Here is a 17,972-nt window from a genome sequence, read left to right on the forward strand (position 1 = left end):
GTGTAGCTGTGTGGGCATGCCGGGCTGAGGGTAGCCCTCAATAAAATTTTTTTTTTTTGGGGGGGGCTTAATTTTTCACTTTAAATTTATTATTTTTAGGCCTATTTTTTGTACAGTTTATTTTTCATATTGAGTTTCCCTGGTGTAGAGAGTTGAATTTAAGTTGCAATAATTAATATGCTTCAATTTCTTTCAGTGTGACCGTGGTGTGGATGTTTTGAGTGGAACAAAAAATACTTTTACGAGGGTGGTCAGTGGTGGCTCGGGGCGATATCACTCTGCCTCCGAAATGTGAAAATGTTCTAGGTGTATCTGTGTGGGCATGTCAGGCTGAGGGTAGCCATCAATAAAAAAGTGTTTTATTTGGGGGCTTGAATTTTAATAAAATTAATTAATAATTTTTTTTTACAGAATTCAAAATAAAATGATGTAATTCATTGTGCCCCTTTCCATTCCTTGTTTTTCCCTGATTTACTTTCTTTAATTTCATTTCTTGGTCTCAAGGGTGGATGTCAGGCTGCCGGGATAGGAATTCAGCCAGAATTGCCAAGGAAGTGGACGTACTTGTACAGTCGTGAGCTTGGAGACTGAAGCCTTGCCCTACAGCTTAGAATATTTTTTCAATCAAGTTTTAGGCCACTGAGTCTTATTCCCATTTGAAATATAATCAGTGGCGGATCCAAAATTTCCCTACAGGGCCAGGGGGCATTTTGTCTAGGAATTTTTGACAAAAGGTCTTTACTGCCAAATCACAGTAATTTTTTCTCAGGAAAAATTTGACAAGCAAAGAAAAAAAAATGTTCTAAGTTGCCTTTGGGTACTTTTTAAGGGGGCGAATGTGCCCCCTCCCTCGATTCGCCACTGGAGCTTATGTCCATTTCATTTAGTTTTAATTTTTACAGGAGGAAAGAATACTAAATTAAATAAGTTTTATGTTTTGCATTTTTACCAAATATTGTTTATTCAAGTAAAATGTATTTAATCAGTATTGTTCCAAAATGCATCACTTAATTAACTGTTTGAATTTAAAATGCAAACCTGAATAAAAATGAATTATGAACTTTGAATAAATAGAAATATTATATATATGTTTCTGCAAATTGTAATATTTTCAAATCATATTTTATCTTCATTCTTATCTTATCATTGTCTCCCTTTCTCATTATGTTCATCACTCTCAATTTCAATTAAATTAATATTCTATTACCGGAATAAAAAAGACTACTCAACACTGAAACCTCGATCAATAGAAAAAAAACAAAGAAAGAGGGAAAATACAAAGAAATGACAGGTACATGGAGGGGGGATAACAACAAGTCATTCTTGTCTGGGTTTTAAAAACAGGAGAAGAGTCGTCAATACAATATTGCAAATAGCAACTATGAAGAGGGTTTTGTTTTTCATAATTTTTGCAGTTCCTTTGAAGTGATGTTGTTTTTGTTTCACCCATTCTAGAAAACTGAACTTTGTATCTAACACTAAGTTGCCCTAGTGTTGTTTTCCAATCTACATTTTCTAGTTCCTTGTATCATGTATGGATGAAATCATTTAAGGTGTACCAGTTAGAAAATTGTTGACTTTTGGTATATATTTACATTAATCATGCAAGTTGCAGGTATGTGACTCTTAAGACAAGCTTCTGCAATTAATAAAATATATTGTATTTACTAGATAATTTGAACAACTGGACCAAATTGTGGCAAGATTAATGAGCTATATATAAGTGACAATGGGGAACCCGAGGCTGATAATGATATGATTTGAGCAAAGAAAACAATAAAAATTTGATCAAAATCGGATAAGGAATAACAATATTATCGCTGCATTTTAAAGAATGATTTGTATTTTTCTGGTGAAACAGGTCTGGCGTTTCTTCGTGGACATTCAATCAGCAACCTCATACATGATCCTCAATTGTTCTTTATATTTTATTATGTGAAATTAGATTGATTAATTTTTTAAACGTTGAATTCAATAACCCCGCTATTTGTTATCAGATTTTTATGAAATAAGCACTTTGATATGTGAATGTTACTATGTCTACATTATTTATATATAAATATTTTCATCCCGGAGCATCCCTTTAAATGATTTATTTATTATTTCTTTTTTCTCGAGAAATAGTCTCTACAATAAAACAAGTGGAATGCCTCTGGCGGTCTCACCTGCATCACGTGATTCGATATAGCAGTAGTGCTGACTTTGAAAACTACTATAACTCGCACAAGATGTTCAGTGATACTGGGTTACTCTTATTTCCATGTCTTATGAAATATACCAATACACTTAAAGAGATATGATGGTAATTCAACAAATACCCCCAATGTGGCCAAAGTTCATTGACCTTACACGACCCTTGACCTTGATAATGTGACCTGGAACTCGCTGCAGGATGTTCAGTGATACTTGATTAATCTTATGTACAAGTTTTATGAACTATGTCCAAATACTTTCTAAGTTATGCTGTCATTTAATAACCTTCAGTTAAGATTTGATGTTGATGCTGCCGTCGGAAAAGCGGCGCCTATAGTATCTCACTCTGCTATCCAGGTGAGACAAAAATCATGACACAGTCATGAAAAATAACGCAATAAAAAGAATTTAATAAAAAAGAAAAAACACATGCTATGTAAAACAAATGAAATTTAAAATCATAAATTTGTCATTTTTATTGAATGAAGAATTTAATTTATTGATAATTGGAAAAAAGGATTACCCCTATTTTCTTTCAATGTAACCAAAATACATGTAGGGCCTTTTATGATTTTTCATCACATGACATGATTTTGAACAAAATTCAAGCCATATTTTTGTGTTATGTCGGACGGAATCTACATGGTGGCATTCGTGGGACAGATTTTTCTTCTTAAATCTATATCTCTGCCGGCTATTCACCTTATCCCCATCTCTCCCCATCATCCTCGTACCTATCATCATCCCCCCCCCCCCTCATCAAGAGTCATCAAACTCGGATCCTCATCCCTCATATCATCACCTCCTCGTCCCTCTCATCATCAAGGCCCACCCCTCGTTATCGCCGGTATGCCATCATCGCCATCCCTCACATCGTCGTCCCTTTTACCCTATCCAAAACTCTGCTCTCTACACAAGGGAAACTCAATATAAAAATTAAAAATGAAATTGGCATGCCCACACAGATACACCTAGAACATTTTCACATTTCGGGGGCAGGGTTGAAAATGCTCCGAGCCTCCATCCACATATTTTTTGTTTGGCTCAAACATCCACACCACAGTCACACTCAAAATCAAAGAAATTGAAGCATATTAATTATTGCAACTTAAAATTCAACTCTCTACACCAGGGAAACTCAGTATGAAAAATAAAATACACAAAAAACAGGCCTAAAAATAATAAATTTAAAGTGAAAAATTAAGCCCCCCCAAAAAAAAAAAATTTTTATTGAGGGCTACCCTCAATAAATAAAACAAGTGGAATGCCTCTGGCGGTGCTACCGTCATGCCCACACAGCTACACCCCGAATATTTTTTCGCATTTCGGGGGCAGGAGTGAAATCGCCCCGAGCCCCCACCCACGTAAAAGTATTTTTTGTTCGACTCAAACATCCACACCACAGTCACACTCAAAGTCAAAGAAATTAAAGCATATTGATTATTGCAACTTAAAACTCAACTCTACACCACGCAAATTTAATATAAAAAATAAAATGTAAAAAAAAAATAGGCCTAAAATCAATTTAAAGTGAAAAATTAAGTCCCCCCCCCAAAAAAAAAAAAAAAAAAAATTATTGAGGGCTAGCCTCAGCCCGGCATGCCCACACAGCTAAACCCTGAATATATTTTTTTCGCATTTCGGGGGCAAGAGTGAAATCGCCCCGAGCCCCCACCCACGTAAAAGTATTTTTTGTTCGACTCAAACATCCACACCACAGTCACACTCAAAGTCAAAGAAATTAAAGCATATTGATTATTGCAACTTAAAACTCAACTCTACACCACGCAAATTTAATATAAAAAATAAAATGTAAAAAATAGGCCTAAAAATAATCAATTTAAAGTGAAAAATTAAGCCCCCCAAAAAAAAAAAATTATTGAGGGCTAGCCTCAGCCCGGCATGCCCACACAGCTAAACCCTGAATATATTTTTTTCGCATTTCGGGGGCAAGAGTGAAATCGCCCCGAGCCCCCACCCACGTAAAAATATTTTTGAGCGACTCAAACATCCACACCACAGTCACACTCAGTCTAAGAAATTGAAGCATATTATATCATTACAATCTTAGAGCTCGAAACCAGGGAAAATCAATAAAAATTAAAAAATATATATTTACAAAAAAAGGCAGAGCCTCTATGACTATACGACACTGCCTAGCTTCAAACTCTAGTTCACTCTCACTCAGTCAGGCTCAGCTCTTTGACTGTACTGCACGCCCACTTCCATTGTGGATTCGGGCTGAATCCCACCCCGTCAGTTTAGGCGGCCGAGCTACAGAGAATTACGATGAAGAGCAGCGGACCGTTCATCGGTTGTTCGCTTCTTGCGACCAGAGAGAAAAAGGTGAAAAACTTGAACAAAATCGTGCAAATACACCAAATTGTATCCTTGTGATGAGAAAATGGAGGTAATGGAATACAACAAAGTCCATCTTCTGCGATAAAAGTGGTACTTTGAGGAGAAATTATCACAAAATCAAGTCAGTTGTTGAGCGGGGCCGAGCCGAGCACCGACACAGTTAATACACGCGCGCCTATGGGAATCGCGAGCTGTCGAAAAAACGCCTAAAATTACACTTTTTTTTAATTTCATTGAAAAAAAAGTAATAAAAAGTGAAGAACATTACCATCAGACCATATCTCTAGAAAATCTTTACAAGAAATTGCGAAATGACGGAAAAATAGACGCAAACTTGTGGAAAAAAATCTCGTAATGGGTGGGACAACTCGGCCCGCGGTCCGAGATGTCCCGTGGTCCGAGTTGTCCCTGATTCGGTACGACGATCGAACGCGCAGCGCCGCACCGCTGGGATGTAAATTGCTATTGATTCGGAATCCCCTGGATTCGCACGTATTTAAATACTACCAAAGTGAGTCTCACATCAATCATACAAGAATCGGGTTTGGATAATTTCGTTTTGCTCTTCCAGTGAAAATTAAATTCTAACACTTTTTTATGTTTAAATTTTGAATTCGTTTGCTTTTTCTTTCACAATATTATTACATCTACGATTCCGATGTGGGCTCGTGGGTATTTGATATATGAAAGAGTTGAAAATATCATAGACTGCGTCAAAAAGGGAAAGTCTTGTTATGTAGGTTGCGGGTATGCCGAGAGAATTACCCCTGTTATCGGTATATGCCTCTTTCTTTTATTACATATTAAGGGTCTAAGGGTAAGTCTTATAATCATAATTTTTACATTAAACAAATCTTAATTTAGTTTAAATTGTTTTGAATAAAAAATGGCGTCAAACTAGATATTTGTTTTGCGCTACATATGCATATAGATAGTCTCATCAACCGATGAGCTTCAAACATGGAGCCATGATTGGCAAAGAAATACAATGTCTATCTATAATATATTGAGAAGATGAAATAAAGTCATGTGTGAAATATCTGCTTGTGATATAGGCAGATATGTATGCCTATATCATAAGGCTTAATATCATAATAGATCCTGACAAAATCATATATTCTGAACTCGGTGTGATAGTGGTTCTCATCGGGATGGCTTTTTGTTGTGCGCATCGATCGATCTCTAATGATTCTCGAGTGAACCCTGAAGGAGATAAATCTTCACCAAAAAAGTGAAAGTTTATAGAAATCGGGAAAATTCTTCACTTTCTTCTTCATCGGCCCGAAGGAAGGAAAATGAAAAAGAAGCAAAAACCGTAGTGCATGCAGAATTATAGTGTGAATCTGAAATTTAGACATAGGCCTACTTATCAGTAATAACAACCGGGTTGTCATGATGGGGTAGTTGTTTTCTGGTGTATATTTGAGTCTATAGTTATTTCTGGTGCGGAATGAAATATTTATTTCATGCACTTGGGATTATCAAACGGCAAACAGCATCGTCTAATTATAAATTATTCAATTGTTAGCTTATTTGAATAAGATAACTTATTTTAGTCCATCCCCCATGCCCATGTTGTCACTTAAGGACACAGTCATGACGTTGTGAAAAGACGCAAGCATTCTAAATTGCATCATTCATGCAACAGCTTAAAATAAGTGTAAAAATTATATAGGCCTATATTCCCATGCACGACGGAAGCATATACCGAAACAAATATAATTATATGCAGGCCTATATACAACTTTTATTCACAATGATCCCTGCCAGCGGAGGGGGGGGGAGGGGGCACGCGGCCCTCGATTGTCGACAGCAGCCTAATCTCGGCCGTCCGATATGCAACCCCATGCAATATACCCCCAAAATCTTACGTAATCGTATAGCCTATGCAAAAAGATTCATTTTCCGTTAACAAAATACAAACAAACATTACAAAGTAAAATATTTACAGAATTTTGAATCAAAAATTTAAATAGGCCTACAATAAAAAAGGAGTTATTCAGTACTAAATCAGTGATTAATTTTAAAACGTCACCAATCTCACGATGACCACGGGGGAGGGGGGAAGTTGGGTTTACACTGTAAAAAAAAATATTGGGCAAAATTTTAAGTATTTTAGCCAATGCGGGAAGCATATTGTCCAGTAAGGTTAAACAGTTAGAATGAACAAAATTTTCATCACACTGGATAAACAAAAATGCCCCAAAGACTCTTCCCAACGTTGGTTGGATACATATAGGCGGCGCCAAGTGGGGGGGGACAGGTCCCCCTAAATTTGAGGTGGGGGCGGTCCCCCCCTAAAATTTAGGTTGATGAACTTTTTTCTTTTTGTTTTGCTTGTCAAATTTTTAAACTGTGTGCATCACAAAATTTCAGGTATAATAATAATTTTGGGGGCTTCCGTCGCCAATGGTTGGATACATAATTACCCCCATGGAACATTTTTACCCATTTTTTTTAAAGTGTAAAGCGATGGCGGCCTAAGCAAAAAATGATGACCGTTCCAACTGCATCGGTTGTTCTTCTGAGTGAAGGCACTGTCAAGTTATAGAAAATTGTTGACGTAGCCCTTAAGACCAATATAATGATTTTCCTCAGTCATTTTTCCCAACAGAAAACTTTGTTAATCCATTCATGAGGTTTACTTCAGTGCTGTTTTTCATGGCTAATTTAGAACTAACTTCGGAGGTATAGAGATGGGTGTGGTGGGTGATCCTCAAAACGGATATCAGTATTATGCAATATGAGATAGGGGTGCAGAGAGAGAATTTCACCCCAACAAGATTATTTAAACATCTATAGAGATAGAGAAATTAAGCATGAAGCACTGACTCATTTGATCAAAATCCGATGTGAAATAGGAAAGTTTACTTAAATTCTTTTAAATCCAAGTTAAAAAACTTTCTTTTCAACCATCAAACATCTTGATTTAATTTATCCCATCATATTTCCTAATTATTATATGTTTATTTTATCAGTACAAGTCTTGAATTTTATATTTTACTGTCCATAGGGACTGCCTCGACAGAACATTTGCTTCGTTCTTTTGCATTTTCCCATTTCATGTTCATTTTTTTTTTATACATGTACTGTAATTATCCTTACACAATCTTAGCCCTTTTCTAAAATCTTTCTTGCATCTTGCTATGTGTCTTTGTTTCCTTGTTTTTTTTTTCAAATGTATTTTTGATGTTTTTTGTATGCTCAATGTATTTTAATGGACGTGAATAAATAAATAAATGAAATAAATGAAATGGCAATCATAACCTATGCAGGCCTATTTGAAATATCAAATTCTATATGATAACTTATGATTCATAACAATCAAGATTTTACATTTCCATGAGGAAGAGGCCGAAAACTCATTTTATGGGCATGGGGGGGGGGGCATGGGCCTATATTGGAGGGGGAAATGAACTTTTATAGCCTTCTTAAAATGCAAAAGAATGAGGTTCCCTCTGCGGCATCACCACTTATTTATAATTGAGAGAACTTCGAAATGTCCTATTTTGCATCAAATTGTTATTAAATATGCTTTTCTCTCTCGGCCTGAAATGAGATGATAGAGGATCTCGATAAAAAAATAGGCCTACATATGCCTTTTTTACTAAAAAATACTTTTGCTAGCCTCTATAAGACTATAGGTCTGCGAATCTAAACTAATAAATATGGGTCTATGATCCAGATGTAAAAGAATTTATTTTTTTAATAAATACACTTTATGATTCGCAATTTAGGCCTTCAAGGAAAGCGGCGAAACTCGGCTCAAATAAAATATCTCTGAAAGATAAAACACCGGCTCTTACTATGTACAATGCACATGTAGCAGCTGTCGGATGTAAACAACATCTAAACGCGCGAAATCCCTGGGAAAACCCCTCTGATCGGATTGGTCACCTTTGGGGCATGTGACGTAATTGACCACGTGACAAATGATGTCTATAATTGAAATTTCGTGAATAAAGGGAATTATGTATTTGATTTTAAAAATACGACCGATTAATTTCGCATTCTTGAATTGCATATTCGTAAAAATATATTTCTTGTCAATGTCAGGGCGTGTCAATGCCAGGATTCTAAATAGGCCACGCCCTTTTGCGCAACTAACAAAGTTGTGGAGACGGCTTCCTATACAAAACACATTACAATTGGTTGAATTAGCGTTGATATTCGTACCTTAGCCCATTCGGAGCAAGCGTTGCATTTCATTCATTCATTTTGCATCGTCCATTGAGTGATAGTGCAGTGAGCAAAGCCGGTTCTGGAGAGAGTGAGACAACTGACATTTTATCATCTTATTTTGGTAAAGATTAAATTATATTTGATTGCCAGATTGGTGAGCAGAATGGTTGAGTGATATTGTGGTGAAATTTTGAAAGTGTTGAACAACGTTATTTAGAATTTGTGAAAAAAGTATGTAAACTCCAGTCTAAGTTCTAACTTGTTATATTTCGGTTTCGTCGATCACGTCGATTCTGAGCCGAGCTGACTCAATCAGTTTCGGCAACACTTGTCACTGAATACCGTACCGTATTGGTCCGTATTGTTGTAACTTGTGTACAGATATGCAGTGCAGTGCATCGGTGAAGCTGCTCATGACATGACATGATCATGTGATGTGACCGATCTAACTAACTCTGGCCCTTGCGCTCACTCTCAGTCACTAAATCTGCCAGATTATTTTACTTAGTCAATTTTTTTTTCAAATTCTTTTTTTTATATTTGATTTCTAATTCTCCATGTTCTCTCAGTCACTTTCATAGTACAGTATCAGTAACATTATTTGTTGTTTAATAAATACATAGACAACTACCGGTAGGCCTAGGCTAGGGCCTAGGCTAGGGCCTAGGCCTACTGGTATTTAAAGATAACATGTCTCGGGAAGACAAGAATTAGAATGTTAAATTTAAAATAGTAAGTTAAGTTAGAAAAGACTTAGTATACACCACATTCGACCACCTTTTTTTAAACTGACCACCTTGCGCGCACAGAGATGCCAAGTTCAAAGACTAGCTATGCGTGAGATTTTCTGTGAATCTGAGTGAGATCACAGACATTGTGTACAATGTATATGGGGATAGGCTGTGATAGTTGCGTGAGACAGAGATTTGAGGGGATGAACAAGAGACCAAAATGCTTTAGTCTCACGCGCATAATGCGTGAGACTTTGTAGCTCTGCGCGCAAGATTATTGGGTATTACAAACAATGCATGCGGGTGAGTAGGGGCAGAAGGAATAATAAAATCATAATCGATTTACGAAAAGATAAAAAAGGAAATTTTTTTTTAGAATTTGTCAAAATTGTATTGACCAGAACTCGGCCCCGCTGCAAAACAAATAGTTGTTTAACCAAGTAATCCAATCATTGCCAATAAGAAACAACTGTAGGACAAATATCTGTCGAATCATTGGCCAGAGTTGGCACAGGAAGTAGTGAGACAATCATTTAGCATGGAGACATCATAGAACTGATTTGGAAGAGTAAAACATTTTCACCACCACGACCAAAATCGGCCATAAACAAAGTGTACAGCGGGTAGTTGGTTTCAAAAGAAAAGTGCAAATGTGATATCGTGCCATTCTATTTTTGCCGATATACGCACAGAGAATCAGAGTCGTCGATTTAAACTTAAGAGTCATCTGCTCAATTTTCTGCACAAAGGAGACAAAAACTGGGGATTCATTTAACAATCAATCACAAGCTGAAAAGGATGGTGAAGAGGAAGACCAGAATGTACAAGAGAGCAAAGCAGTCAAACTCCTGGGATGACTGCAATTCTACAAAGCCTTTCAGCGCCTGTGTAGACAAGAGTGTTGTCACAAGTAAGACTGTTTGCGGATGACTGCCTCCTTTACGTGTATTGTCAGATCAGTCTGGAGCAAGACCACCACATCCTTCAAAGGGACCTCACAGTGTTGGAATCTTGGGCACAGAAATGGGGTACATGTATGTGCTTCAATGCAAAAAAGTGTTCCACCATGAGTATCGGCAGCAAGTCGTCCTACCAACTACTGGTAGGTGACCATATCCTGCAGCATGTCTAAGATACACGCTACCTCGGAGTTACCATCTCAGAGGACCTCAAGTGGGAGAAGCATGTTGCAAAGACTACCCAGAGGGCAAACTGGGTCTTATCCCTTCTTCGTAGGAATCTACACACCTTGCCGGCTGATGTCAAAAGCACTTGTAAGATCCCTTCTCGAGTATGGTGTGCACAGGAGTATGGGTTCCATACCTGCAAAAGGACACAAACAGACTCGAAAGTGTCCAAAGGACAGCCGTTTGCTTCATCCCAGGGAACTATGTGTCTAGAGATGGGAGTTTTACATGTATCACAAACAAGCTAGCAGAACTACATCTCCCAAGCCTGAAGGAAAGAAGAAGGAACCTCAAATTCTCCCTCTTTCAAAGTGGTTGGGGGGGGGGGGTTGTGCCAGCTCTCCCAATCCAAAATTTTGCTCAACCTATAAAATCCAAACAATGCGTCCATGCCAAACAATTTGAAAACTGTGACACTACAAATATTATAGGTAGTAAAGTGTCAAATAATAACAAGTGCTACAATCCAATCAGAGCACAAACTGAACAATACAGGAACTCCTTCTACCCATCCACCATCGTTGAGTGGAGTCACCTGAGTGATGCCATCATCAACTCAACATCAACTAGCTCATTCAAGAAGGCCATGAACGGAACCTTCTAATCCTCACTCCGCCCTCTCTCACCCGATGCGTTTATGCCCAGGAGGGCCCTGCATCGTATACATGTACATCCAGATCCAATTTCTGACATTTTGGAGCCAACGTAGTTCAGCGGAACAACCAATATACAGAGACTGATGCTTTTAATAAAGATCTAGAAATGCATTTGTAACATTCTAGATCTACATGTATTTCAAATGTAGACTAGACCTATATAATGTACATGATATAAAATAAGCAGAATAATATTAAAGGGGTGGTCCAGGCTGAAAATATTTATATCTTAATACACAGAGTAGAATTCACTGAGCAAAATGCCAAAAATTTCATCAAAATTAGATAACAAATAAAGTTTAAAGTTTAGCAATATTTTGTGAAAACAGTTGTCATGAATATTCATTAGGCGAGCTGATGATGTCACATCTCCACTTTCCGTTTTCTTATGTTATTACATAAAATCTTTTTTTTTTTCATTATTTCATACTTGTGTGAATAATATGTCTCCCTTAGAATGAAATTAGTTGCAGCAATAAATATCTAATGCACTAAATCAGTTGTCAATCCAATTTTTGTAATCCTTGGAGGAAAAAAATTAAACAAACCTAATTTCATATAATAACATACAAAAGAACAAGTGGAGATGTGACATCATCAGCCCATCTAATGAATATTCATGACAACTGTTTTTACAAAATATTACTAAACTTTAAAATTCAATAACTTTGCTATTTGTTGTTCGACTTTGACGAAATTTTTCAGCATTTTGCTCAGTGAATTCTACTCTATTTATTAAGCTATAAATACTTTCAGCCTAGACCAACCCTTTAAGTACTATATGATGGGGTGTTCTAACTTCATGGACATTTAAAAAATATTCATCAGTCTAAAATTGGTTCACAAAATATTCACATTTAAAACTACAAAACCAATTCAAATAATAGGGCTCTACTAAATTGACGGCAAGATTAACAGACGTCATTCACTGATTCACCAACACACACACGGTTATACATGTATGGACATCACACACAGCTTTGCCAATAATGAACATACATACCCCTACAGAAATGGAAAGAGAGCATGCCTTATGATCTCAAGCTGAGGTCTGGAAAGGGAGGAACAGAAGTAAGCTAAACCAAATACATGTACACCAACCGCCACCCCGAAAACCAAAGAACTCTTTAAAGAGAAATGCCAGTAGTTGCAGTAAACACTGATTTCATGAGAAAGTCTGTAAAACCAGGCTTAATTGTCAGAATATTATCGAGGATCTAGATCTGGTACAGTTACATAAACTGAACTTTGTGAAATCTTGAAATCTACGCTGAAAAATGTTCACACTGAAGATCACCAACACAGATAGGCACACGTGGGACAGTGTATTAATATTGCTAGAATAAAGACCCGACAGAAGTGACCGAATACGCGCTTATTTTGCTTATTTCTCAGCAATTACACAATTTCTTCCAGAATCCTTTGGCACATATTTTTTATTCATACAAACAGACACTTGGGTGGTCATTTTTATTAGATTCTGTAAAAAGTCAGTTTGAGATCGTTACCAAAACTGGAGTTTATCTTTAACCCCAAAACACTTGGGAAGGGGTAGAATCACCCCCCAATATTTTCCATGACCATTCTGCTGCACAATTTCTTTTGTATAGCAGCAGTCTTTGACTTTTTCTTTCAAGTAATGCACATATTTTGAAACCAAATTTGTGATTCCCGGGTACAAAGTCAATGCGAATAAAGTCTTCTCACCTTGTTCACAAATCCTAAAATTAAATCCCGAATTAATTGCATGTTTTTTTCTGTTATCCTCATCAGATCTATCAAACACACTCATTCAAGATGACTACTACTGTGATGTTTAGTGGAAAAGAGGGCAAGAACACATCAAAGTAAGTACATATTGGCCCGTATTCTGAAGTCAGGTTTAACTTAGACCACGGTCTAACTCTGTGCTAAGATTATGGGGAGCCAAAAATTAAAAAAACTTTGTTTATATTGTATATTTTTTATGTGTACTATTTTGTTTCATTTGCTTTCATAATACAGAAAAATACTTCAGTTATCATTCCCAGACAATTATAAACAATTCTGGTGCCACATGAGTAAATAAATTGAATGTGTACTGTAAGGGATTTGTGCTCCAATTGGCTCTCCATAGTTAAACCACAACTTAAAACCAGGGTGTAATTCAAACCAGAGTTCAGAATATGGGCCTTTGGGTTTTTAACTAGTGTAGATCTGCACTGAACCTTTTCCTACTCTTAGCAAACTTTTCTTTCAATTTAAGGCCTTGATTTCTGTTAGTACAATATACAATGAAAATGAGAACTATTGGTGCATGTAGACTTAACATCGCCAAACATTGATATTTTTACCAAAATTATTCCAATATTTGTACATGTACATTTACATTACAATGTGCAACATTTCATATGGCAAAACACAATGGTGCCTGAAAAAAAAAAATGAATGTCAGGAAAACGATGTTGGGTTATATTTATCACATAATTTCAGCTTCATATAATCTTATGTTTCATCTGAAGACAAAAGTAATTCTGATGGTTGGGATGATTTCGTTTTATTAATGTGAAGATTTTAATTGTCCTATGTTAAGGGATACCCATGATTTGAGCTATGGATATTATCTAGTTTGCATTCTACAAGCCCTTTAGCATACATTTTGTTACTTCCTTGAAACAGTTATAGTATGCTTACCAATATTTTTTCAACTAAAAAATACAATCAGCAATTAAGATGCCCTTTTCAATCATCTTTTGTTATCTAAGAAGAAAGTATTGTATTCACCTTGACAATGGAATAGATACATGTGCATGTACAATCATCTTATGAATATTTGAGCCCACCATTTACAATGAAGTTTTTTTTCATTCAGTTAGATATTGATCTATTATTCAAGCAGTCAAGGTCATTTTAACCATGATATTGTTTATTCATGCATTTCAATCCGAGGAAATGAAACCCCCTTGTTTTTCCTGTCTGCTCACATGTGAATGAATCATCAATTAAATTATGAACTTTAGACAACCTAATCTGTTCACATACATACATACTGTACATCAGTACATGAGTTAATAGTACATACACTGGTGCTGAGTTTGACTAAAGGGTGTTTCCAACCCAGCTACAAGCTGATCTGAAAAAGGAGAGAAAAATTAGACAAATGAGGCAAGTTTCATAAAAAAAATTGATAGGGCCCGTCTTCATGAAATCAATTTACTCACACAAATGCAAAGTTTGACTTTGTGATTTCTTGTAGATGAGAGTAATTGTGCATTGCACTGCATTCCTCATTGCATCCATTGTTTACTTCACAGATTTGTGCATATATGTTTTATATGGTTGGGACTTGGGAGCAGCAGGTTTTGTACATACCCTTGATGGGAAATTAGGCAGATTTTGCTTGTTTATTTCCCCATCTGATGTTGCAGTGGCAAGCCATGCAGGCCAAAGTTATGTGGTCTTAACCCTTTCTATATGTACATGTGGGAAGGGCTCAAAGATTCACGCAATATTTTGACTACACCGCTTGCTGGATTTTTACAAGTCTTGCACATTTTTTCAGACCAAATTTGCTTTGCCAGGTTATGCGGTATAAAGTACAAGTCAGACCCATTGTTGCTCAAAACTGTGATTTCATGTGCAAAGTCAATGCAAATTGTGTTTTCAACCAAAAATTATAAATGTATGATTATATTCATTTTTGCTGGTCAAAATGGATTTATTTTATGCTGTTTATGATCTCAAAAGAGTCCCTCAACAAAGTTCATCGAAAAAGCAATGTACATGTATTCAACAAAAGTTTAAAAAAACAAAGAAATATATACATTGTTTCCATAAGATATAAAAAATTGCAAAAAATAATATAACACATAAGAAATTGATCTGATATCATAATTTTTTTCATGTACATCTGCTAAGATCTCCACAAAGAGTATCCACACCAAAATTAGGACATTCAGAGTTTATGTAGGGAGTTAGAGGAAAAAGTATGATTTTGCCTGCTAATTAGCATATATTAGCATAAAAAATCACAATTTGCTTGAAATCAATTACTATCAAGTTTGTAGATTATGTTCCAGACAACCTGCGTACCGATTGTTGGTGCGGTCGATGACCGAAATATGGAGGGGGCTTCATAGCCCACCCCCCCCCCCCTCCTAGCCATATGATCTCCCAAAATACCATAGCCTACATGTAAGTAGGGTTAATGCACTATTAAAATATGCATGTAGATAATAATAATAATAGCTATTGGTGCAAAAGGTCTATGTACATGATATCATATTTACTACTTACTAGAAAGGAAGAGAAATGTATGTATATTATACATAACTTTAAACTTCAAACAAAAAATAAGGCCTGAAAAAGAATAGGATATTAAAATTGCCGTTATGATGAAACTTGTACTTGTACCTTAAATTTACCATGTAATGCTTTGCATTTCAGAGTTTTAGCCCCGCCCGGTGGAAAGACTAGTGTGAGTCTGTTTGGTGGGTACGGTGAAGATCCGACTCCTGCTCAACCCAAAAATCAGAGACAGACCAACCCTCCTTTCGCTTCTGCTGACGTGACTCCTCCCGCTCCGGCCCAAAACCAGAGAAAGAGCAACATTGTCTTTGGTTCCGAAGAGAGTCCCGCTCCAGCCCAAAATCAAAGGAAGGCCCCTTCTCAGTCTCCTTTTGCTCAAGATAGCCCTCCCGAGACCACTGGTCAAAGGAAAGCACCAAGTCAATCACCATTTGCTCAAGATTATCCTAGTGGTCAAGCAGCCCAGAGGAGAGCACCTAGTCAAGCCCCGTTTGCTCAGGATTCTACTGGACCAGCTAAACCTTTCAAACCAGTCTGTGAGTAACATAGTTTGCTCTTACTGTCTCGTGTGCATAGCAGGCCCCATCGCATAAAAGTTACTATTATGGTAACTTTGCCATCCAATGGTAACTACCATGGTAACAATGCTCAACAACCAATCAAAATGAAGGTTTTAATACCATTGCCAAAGTTTCTATAATGGTTACTACAGGGGCCCAAGAGTGAGACAAAGGCAATAATTTGAATAGGATGTTCCATTCTAAATGACAATATTTTTCCTTTTTTTGTGTGTGTTTAATACCAGTGTATGATACTACTATTTCCGTATGCTTTATTTCCCATATTTTGATCTGTAGAAAGAGTGTACTCAAAGTCTCAAACAATGTGTACATTGTTATTTTCATAGTCTCCTTATAAAATTATATTTTTAATGTTACAGCTACTTTCAGTCTATCTGGTTCACCCACTGCTGCCCAGCAACAACAGCAAACGCAAAATGCATCTTCTCGTCAACAACCAAACAACAACCCAGACAGCAAGACGAGCATCAAGATTGCAAACCCTCCCGGCGGTCGATCAAGCATCCAGTTTTAACCTGATAGTTCTGAAACGGATCCTTCCTTCTACTGTGGTCATGAGGTAGAATAGATAGAACATGTTCTCTTACAGATATTGACTTGTCGACAGTATACCTTCATTCCAATATGGGCACAACTTCAACATAATGGTGTAAATCTAGTAAATAAATCAATGAACATGTACTGGTGAATGATAATGAAGTGAATATTTTACACCCTTTGTATGCTGTTGAACTAATTAGGTGAAATTTAGCTTTCTTTTCTCAATATTGCACAATTTATTTAAAAGTGCTGCAACCATTAGATACATTCACATGTAGAAATTGCAATGTAGGATAAGCTTGAAAATAGTTTTTTTTTAAGACAGATTTCAGTTTTAATTCGACTGTATTTCATGATCAAAGCAGAATGTAAGTAAACTGGAATTTGGTGAAAGATTGCAGTTCATTTTACATCTAGTTTTAAGATGATATATTCGACTTGAAACTAAAACTAGTCGTTTTCTTCCAGTTTCCAAAAACCAACATTTTTTATTGAATTCTGAAGAGGAAATCCTTTACATTCCGGCCTTTTTCTACCGAATTTTGATAAGCTGTTTGCTGATTTTTTGAGGAAAGATTTTTTTTTTTCATTTGCTTGTTTGTTGCCATTTCTTTTTTTTTATTATTCAAACTGATTTACCATTGTACATATTAAACTGAGTGCTTGGGAAGGTTCAGAGAATATGAAGGGATATTAGCCTGTTGTCTGTGATGTGATAAAAGAATATACATGTACTAAGTCTGAGTCAGTCATGTAGGAACTACTGATTTAATCTGATGTGATAGGATTCCTGCAACATTGTTTTCCTGTTCTGGTGTTCCGACAAAACAAGTGTCAGTAGCACAATTTATACTTCTGATAAATTCTGTTTTGAGAGTAAAACTTTGTTATTCTGTACATGTTTAGCTCTCTCACAATACTGACAATCAAATCAAACCTTGTATCAAGGAAATTTAAATTATATTTCAGTTGGATGGCATTGTGAAGTTCTTCTTATTCTTGAATGGGCTTTCTGTGTCTTCATATCTTCCATGAACACTGGTTTGAGAGGAAGTGAATTAGTACTTGAGTATCTAGTTTAGCATCACTGAAATGAGCATGATATTGCAGCAGATATGCCTGGCATATCATTACATATATTCAGGTTTACAATGTATGTAATGCATTGATGATTTAAGAGGATTCGGTGAAAGAAAAACTTTTAACATTAAATAGCAGGCTGATTTGATACAAACAAGGGTCTGTTTAAATAAA

General features: G+C 36.4%; 1 protein-coding gene across 2 annotated transcripts; it reads left to right on the plus strand.

The window, feature by feature from the left end:
* Positions 1 to 8,754: 8,754 nt before the first annotated feature.
* On the plus strand, positions 8,755 to 17,972 carry LOC121408941 (putative uncharacterized protein DDB_G0290521). 2 transcript variants are annotated; one of them, XM_041600670.1, is made up of 4 exons: positions 8,755 to 8,857; positions 13,084 to 13,157; positions 15,736 to 16,133; positions 16,538 to 17,972. In XM_041600670.1, the coding sequence occupies exons 2-4, from the start codon at positions 13,108 to 13,110 to the stop codon at positions 16,690 to 16,692; spliced, it is 603 nt and encodes a 200-aa protein (XP_041456604.1). In that variant the 5' UTR covers positions 8,755 to 8,857; positions 13,084 to 13,107; the 3' UTR covers positions 16,693 to 17,972. The 2 variants fall into 2 exon arrangements, with proteins under 2 accessions (XP_041456604.1, XP_041456613.1); XM_041600679.1 differs by lacking the exon at positions 8,755 to 8,857 and adding an exon at positions 8,872 to 8,890.

The sequence above is a fragment of the Lytechinus variegatus genome, chromosome 1 (assembly GCF_018143015.1).
Source record: "Lytechinus variegatus isolate NC3 chromosome 1, Lvar_3.0, whole genome shotgun sequence".
Taxonomy (NCBI): Eukaryota; Metazoa; Echinodermata; class Echinoidea; order Temnopleuroida; family Toxopneustidae; genus Lytechinus; species Lytechinus variegatus.

Coding starts and splice junctions, on each gene's coding strand:
- LOC121408941 (XM_041600670.1), top strand. CDS start 13,108: ATGACTACTACTGTGATGTTTAGTGGAAAAGAGGGCAAGAACACATCA. Junction 13,158..15,735: donor GAGGGCAAGAACACATCAAA/GTAAGTACATAT, acceptor TTTGCATTTCAG/AGTTTTAGCCCCGCCCGGTG. Junction 16,134..16,537: donor TAAACCTTTCAAACCAGTCT/GTGAGTAACATA, acceptor TTAATGTTACAG/CTACTTTCAGTCTATCTGGT.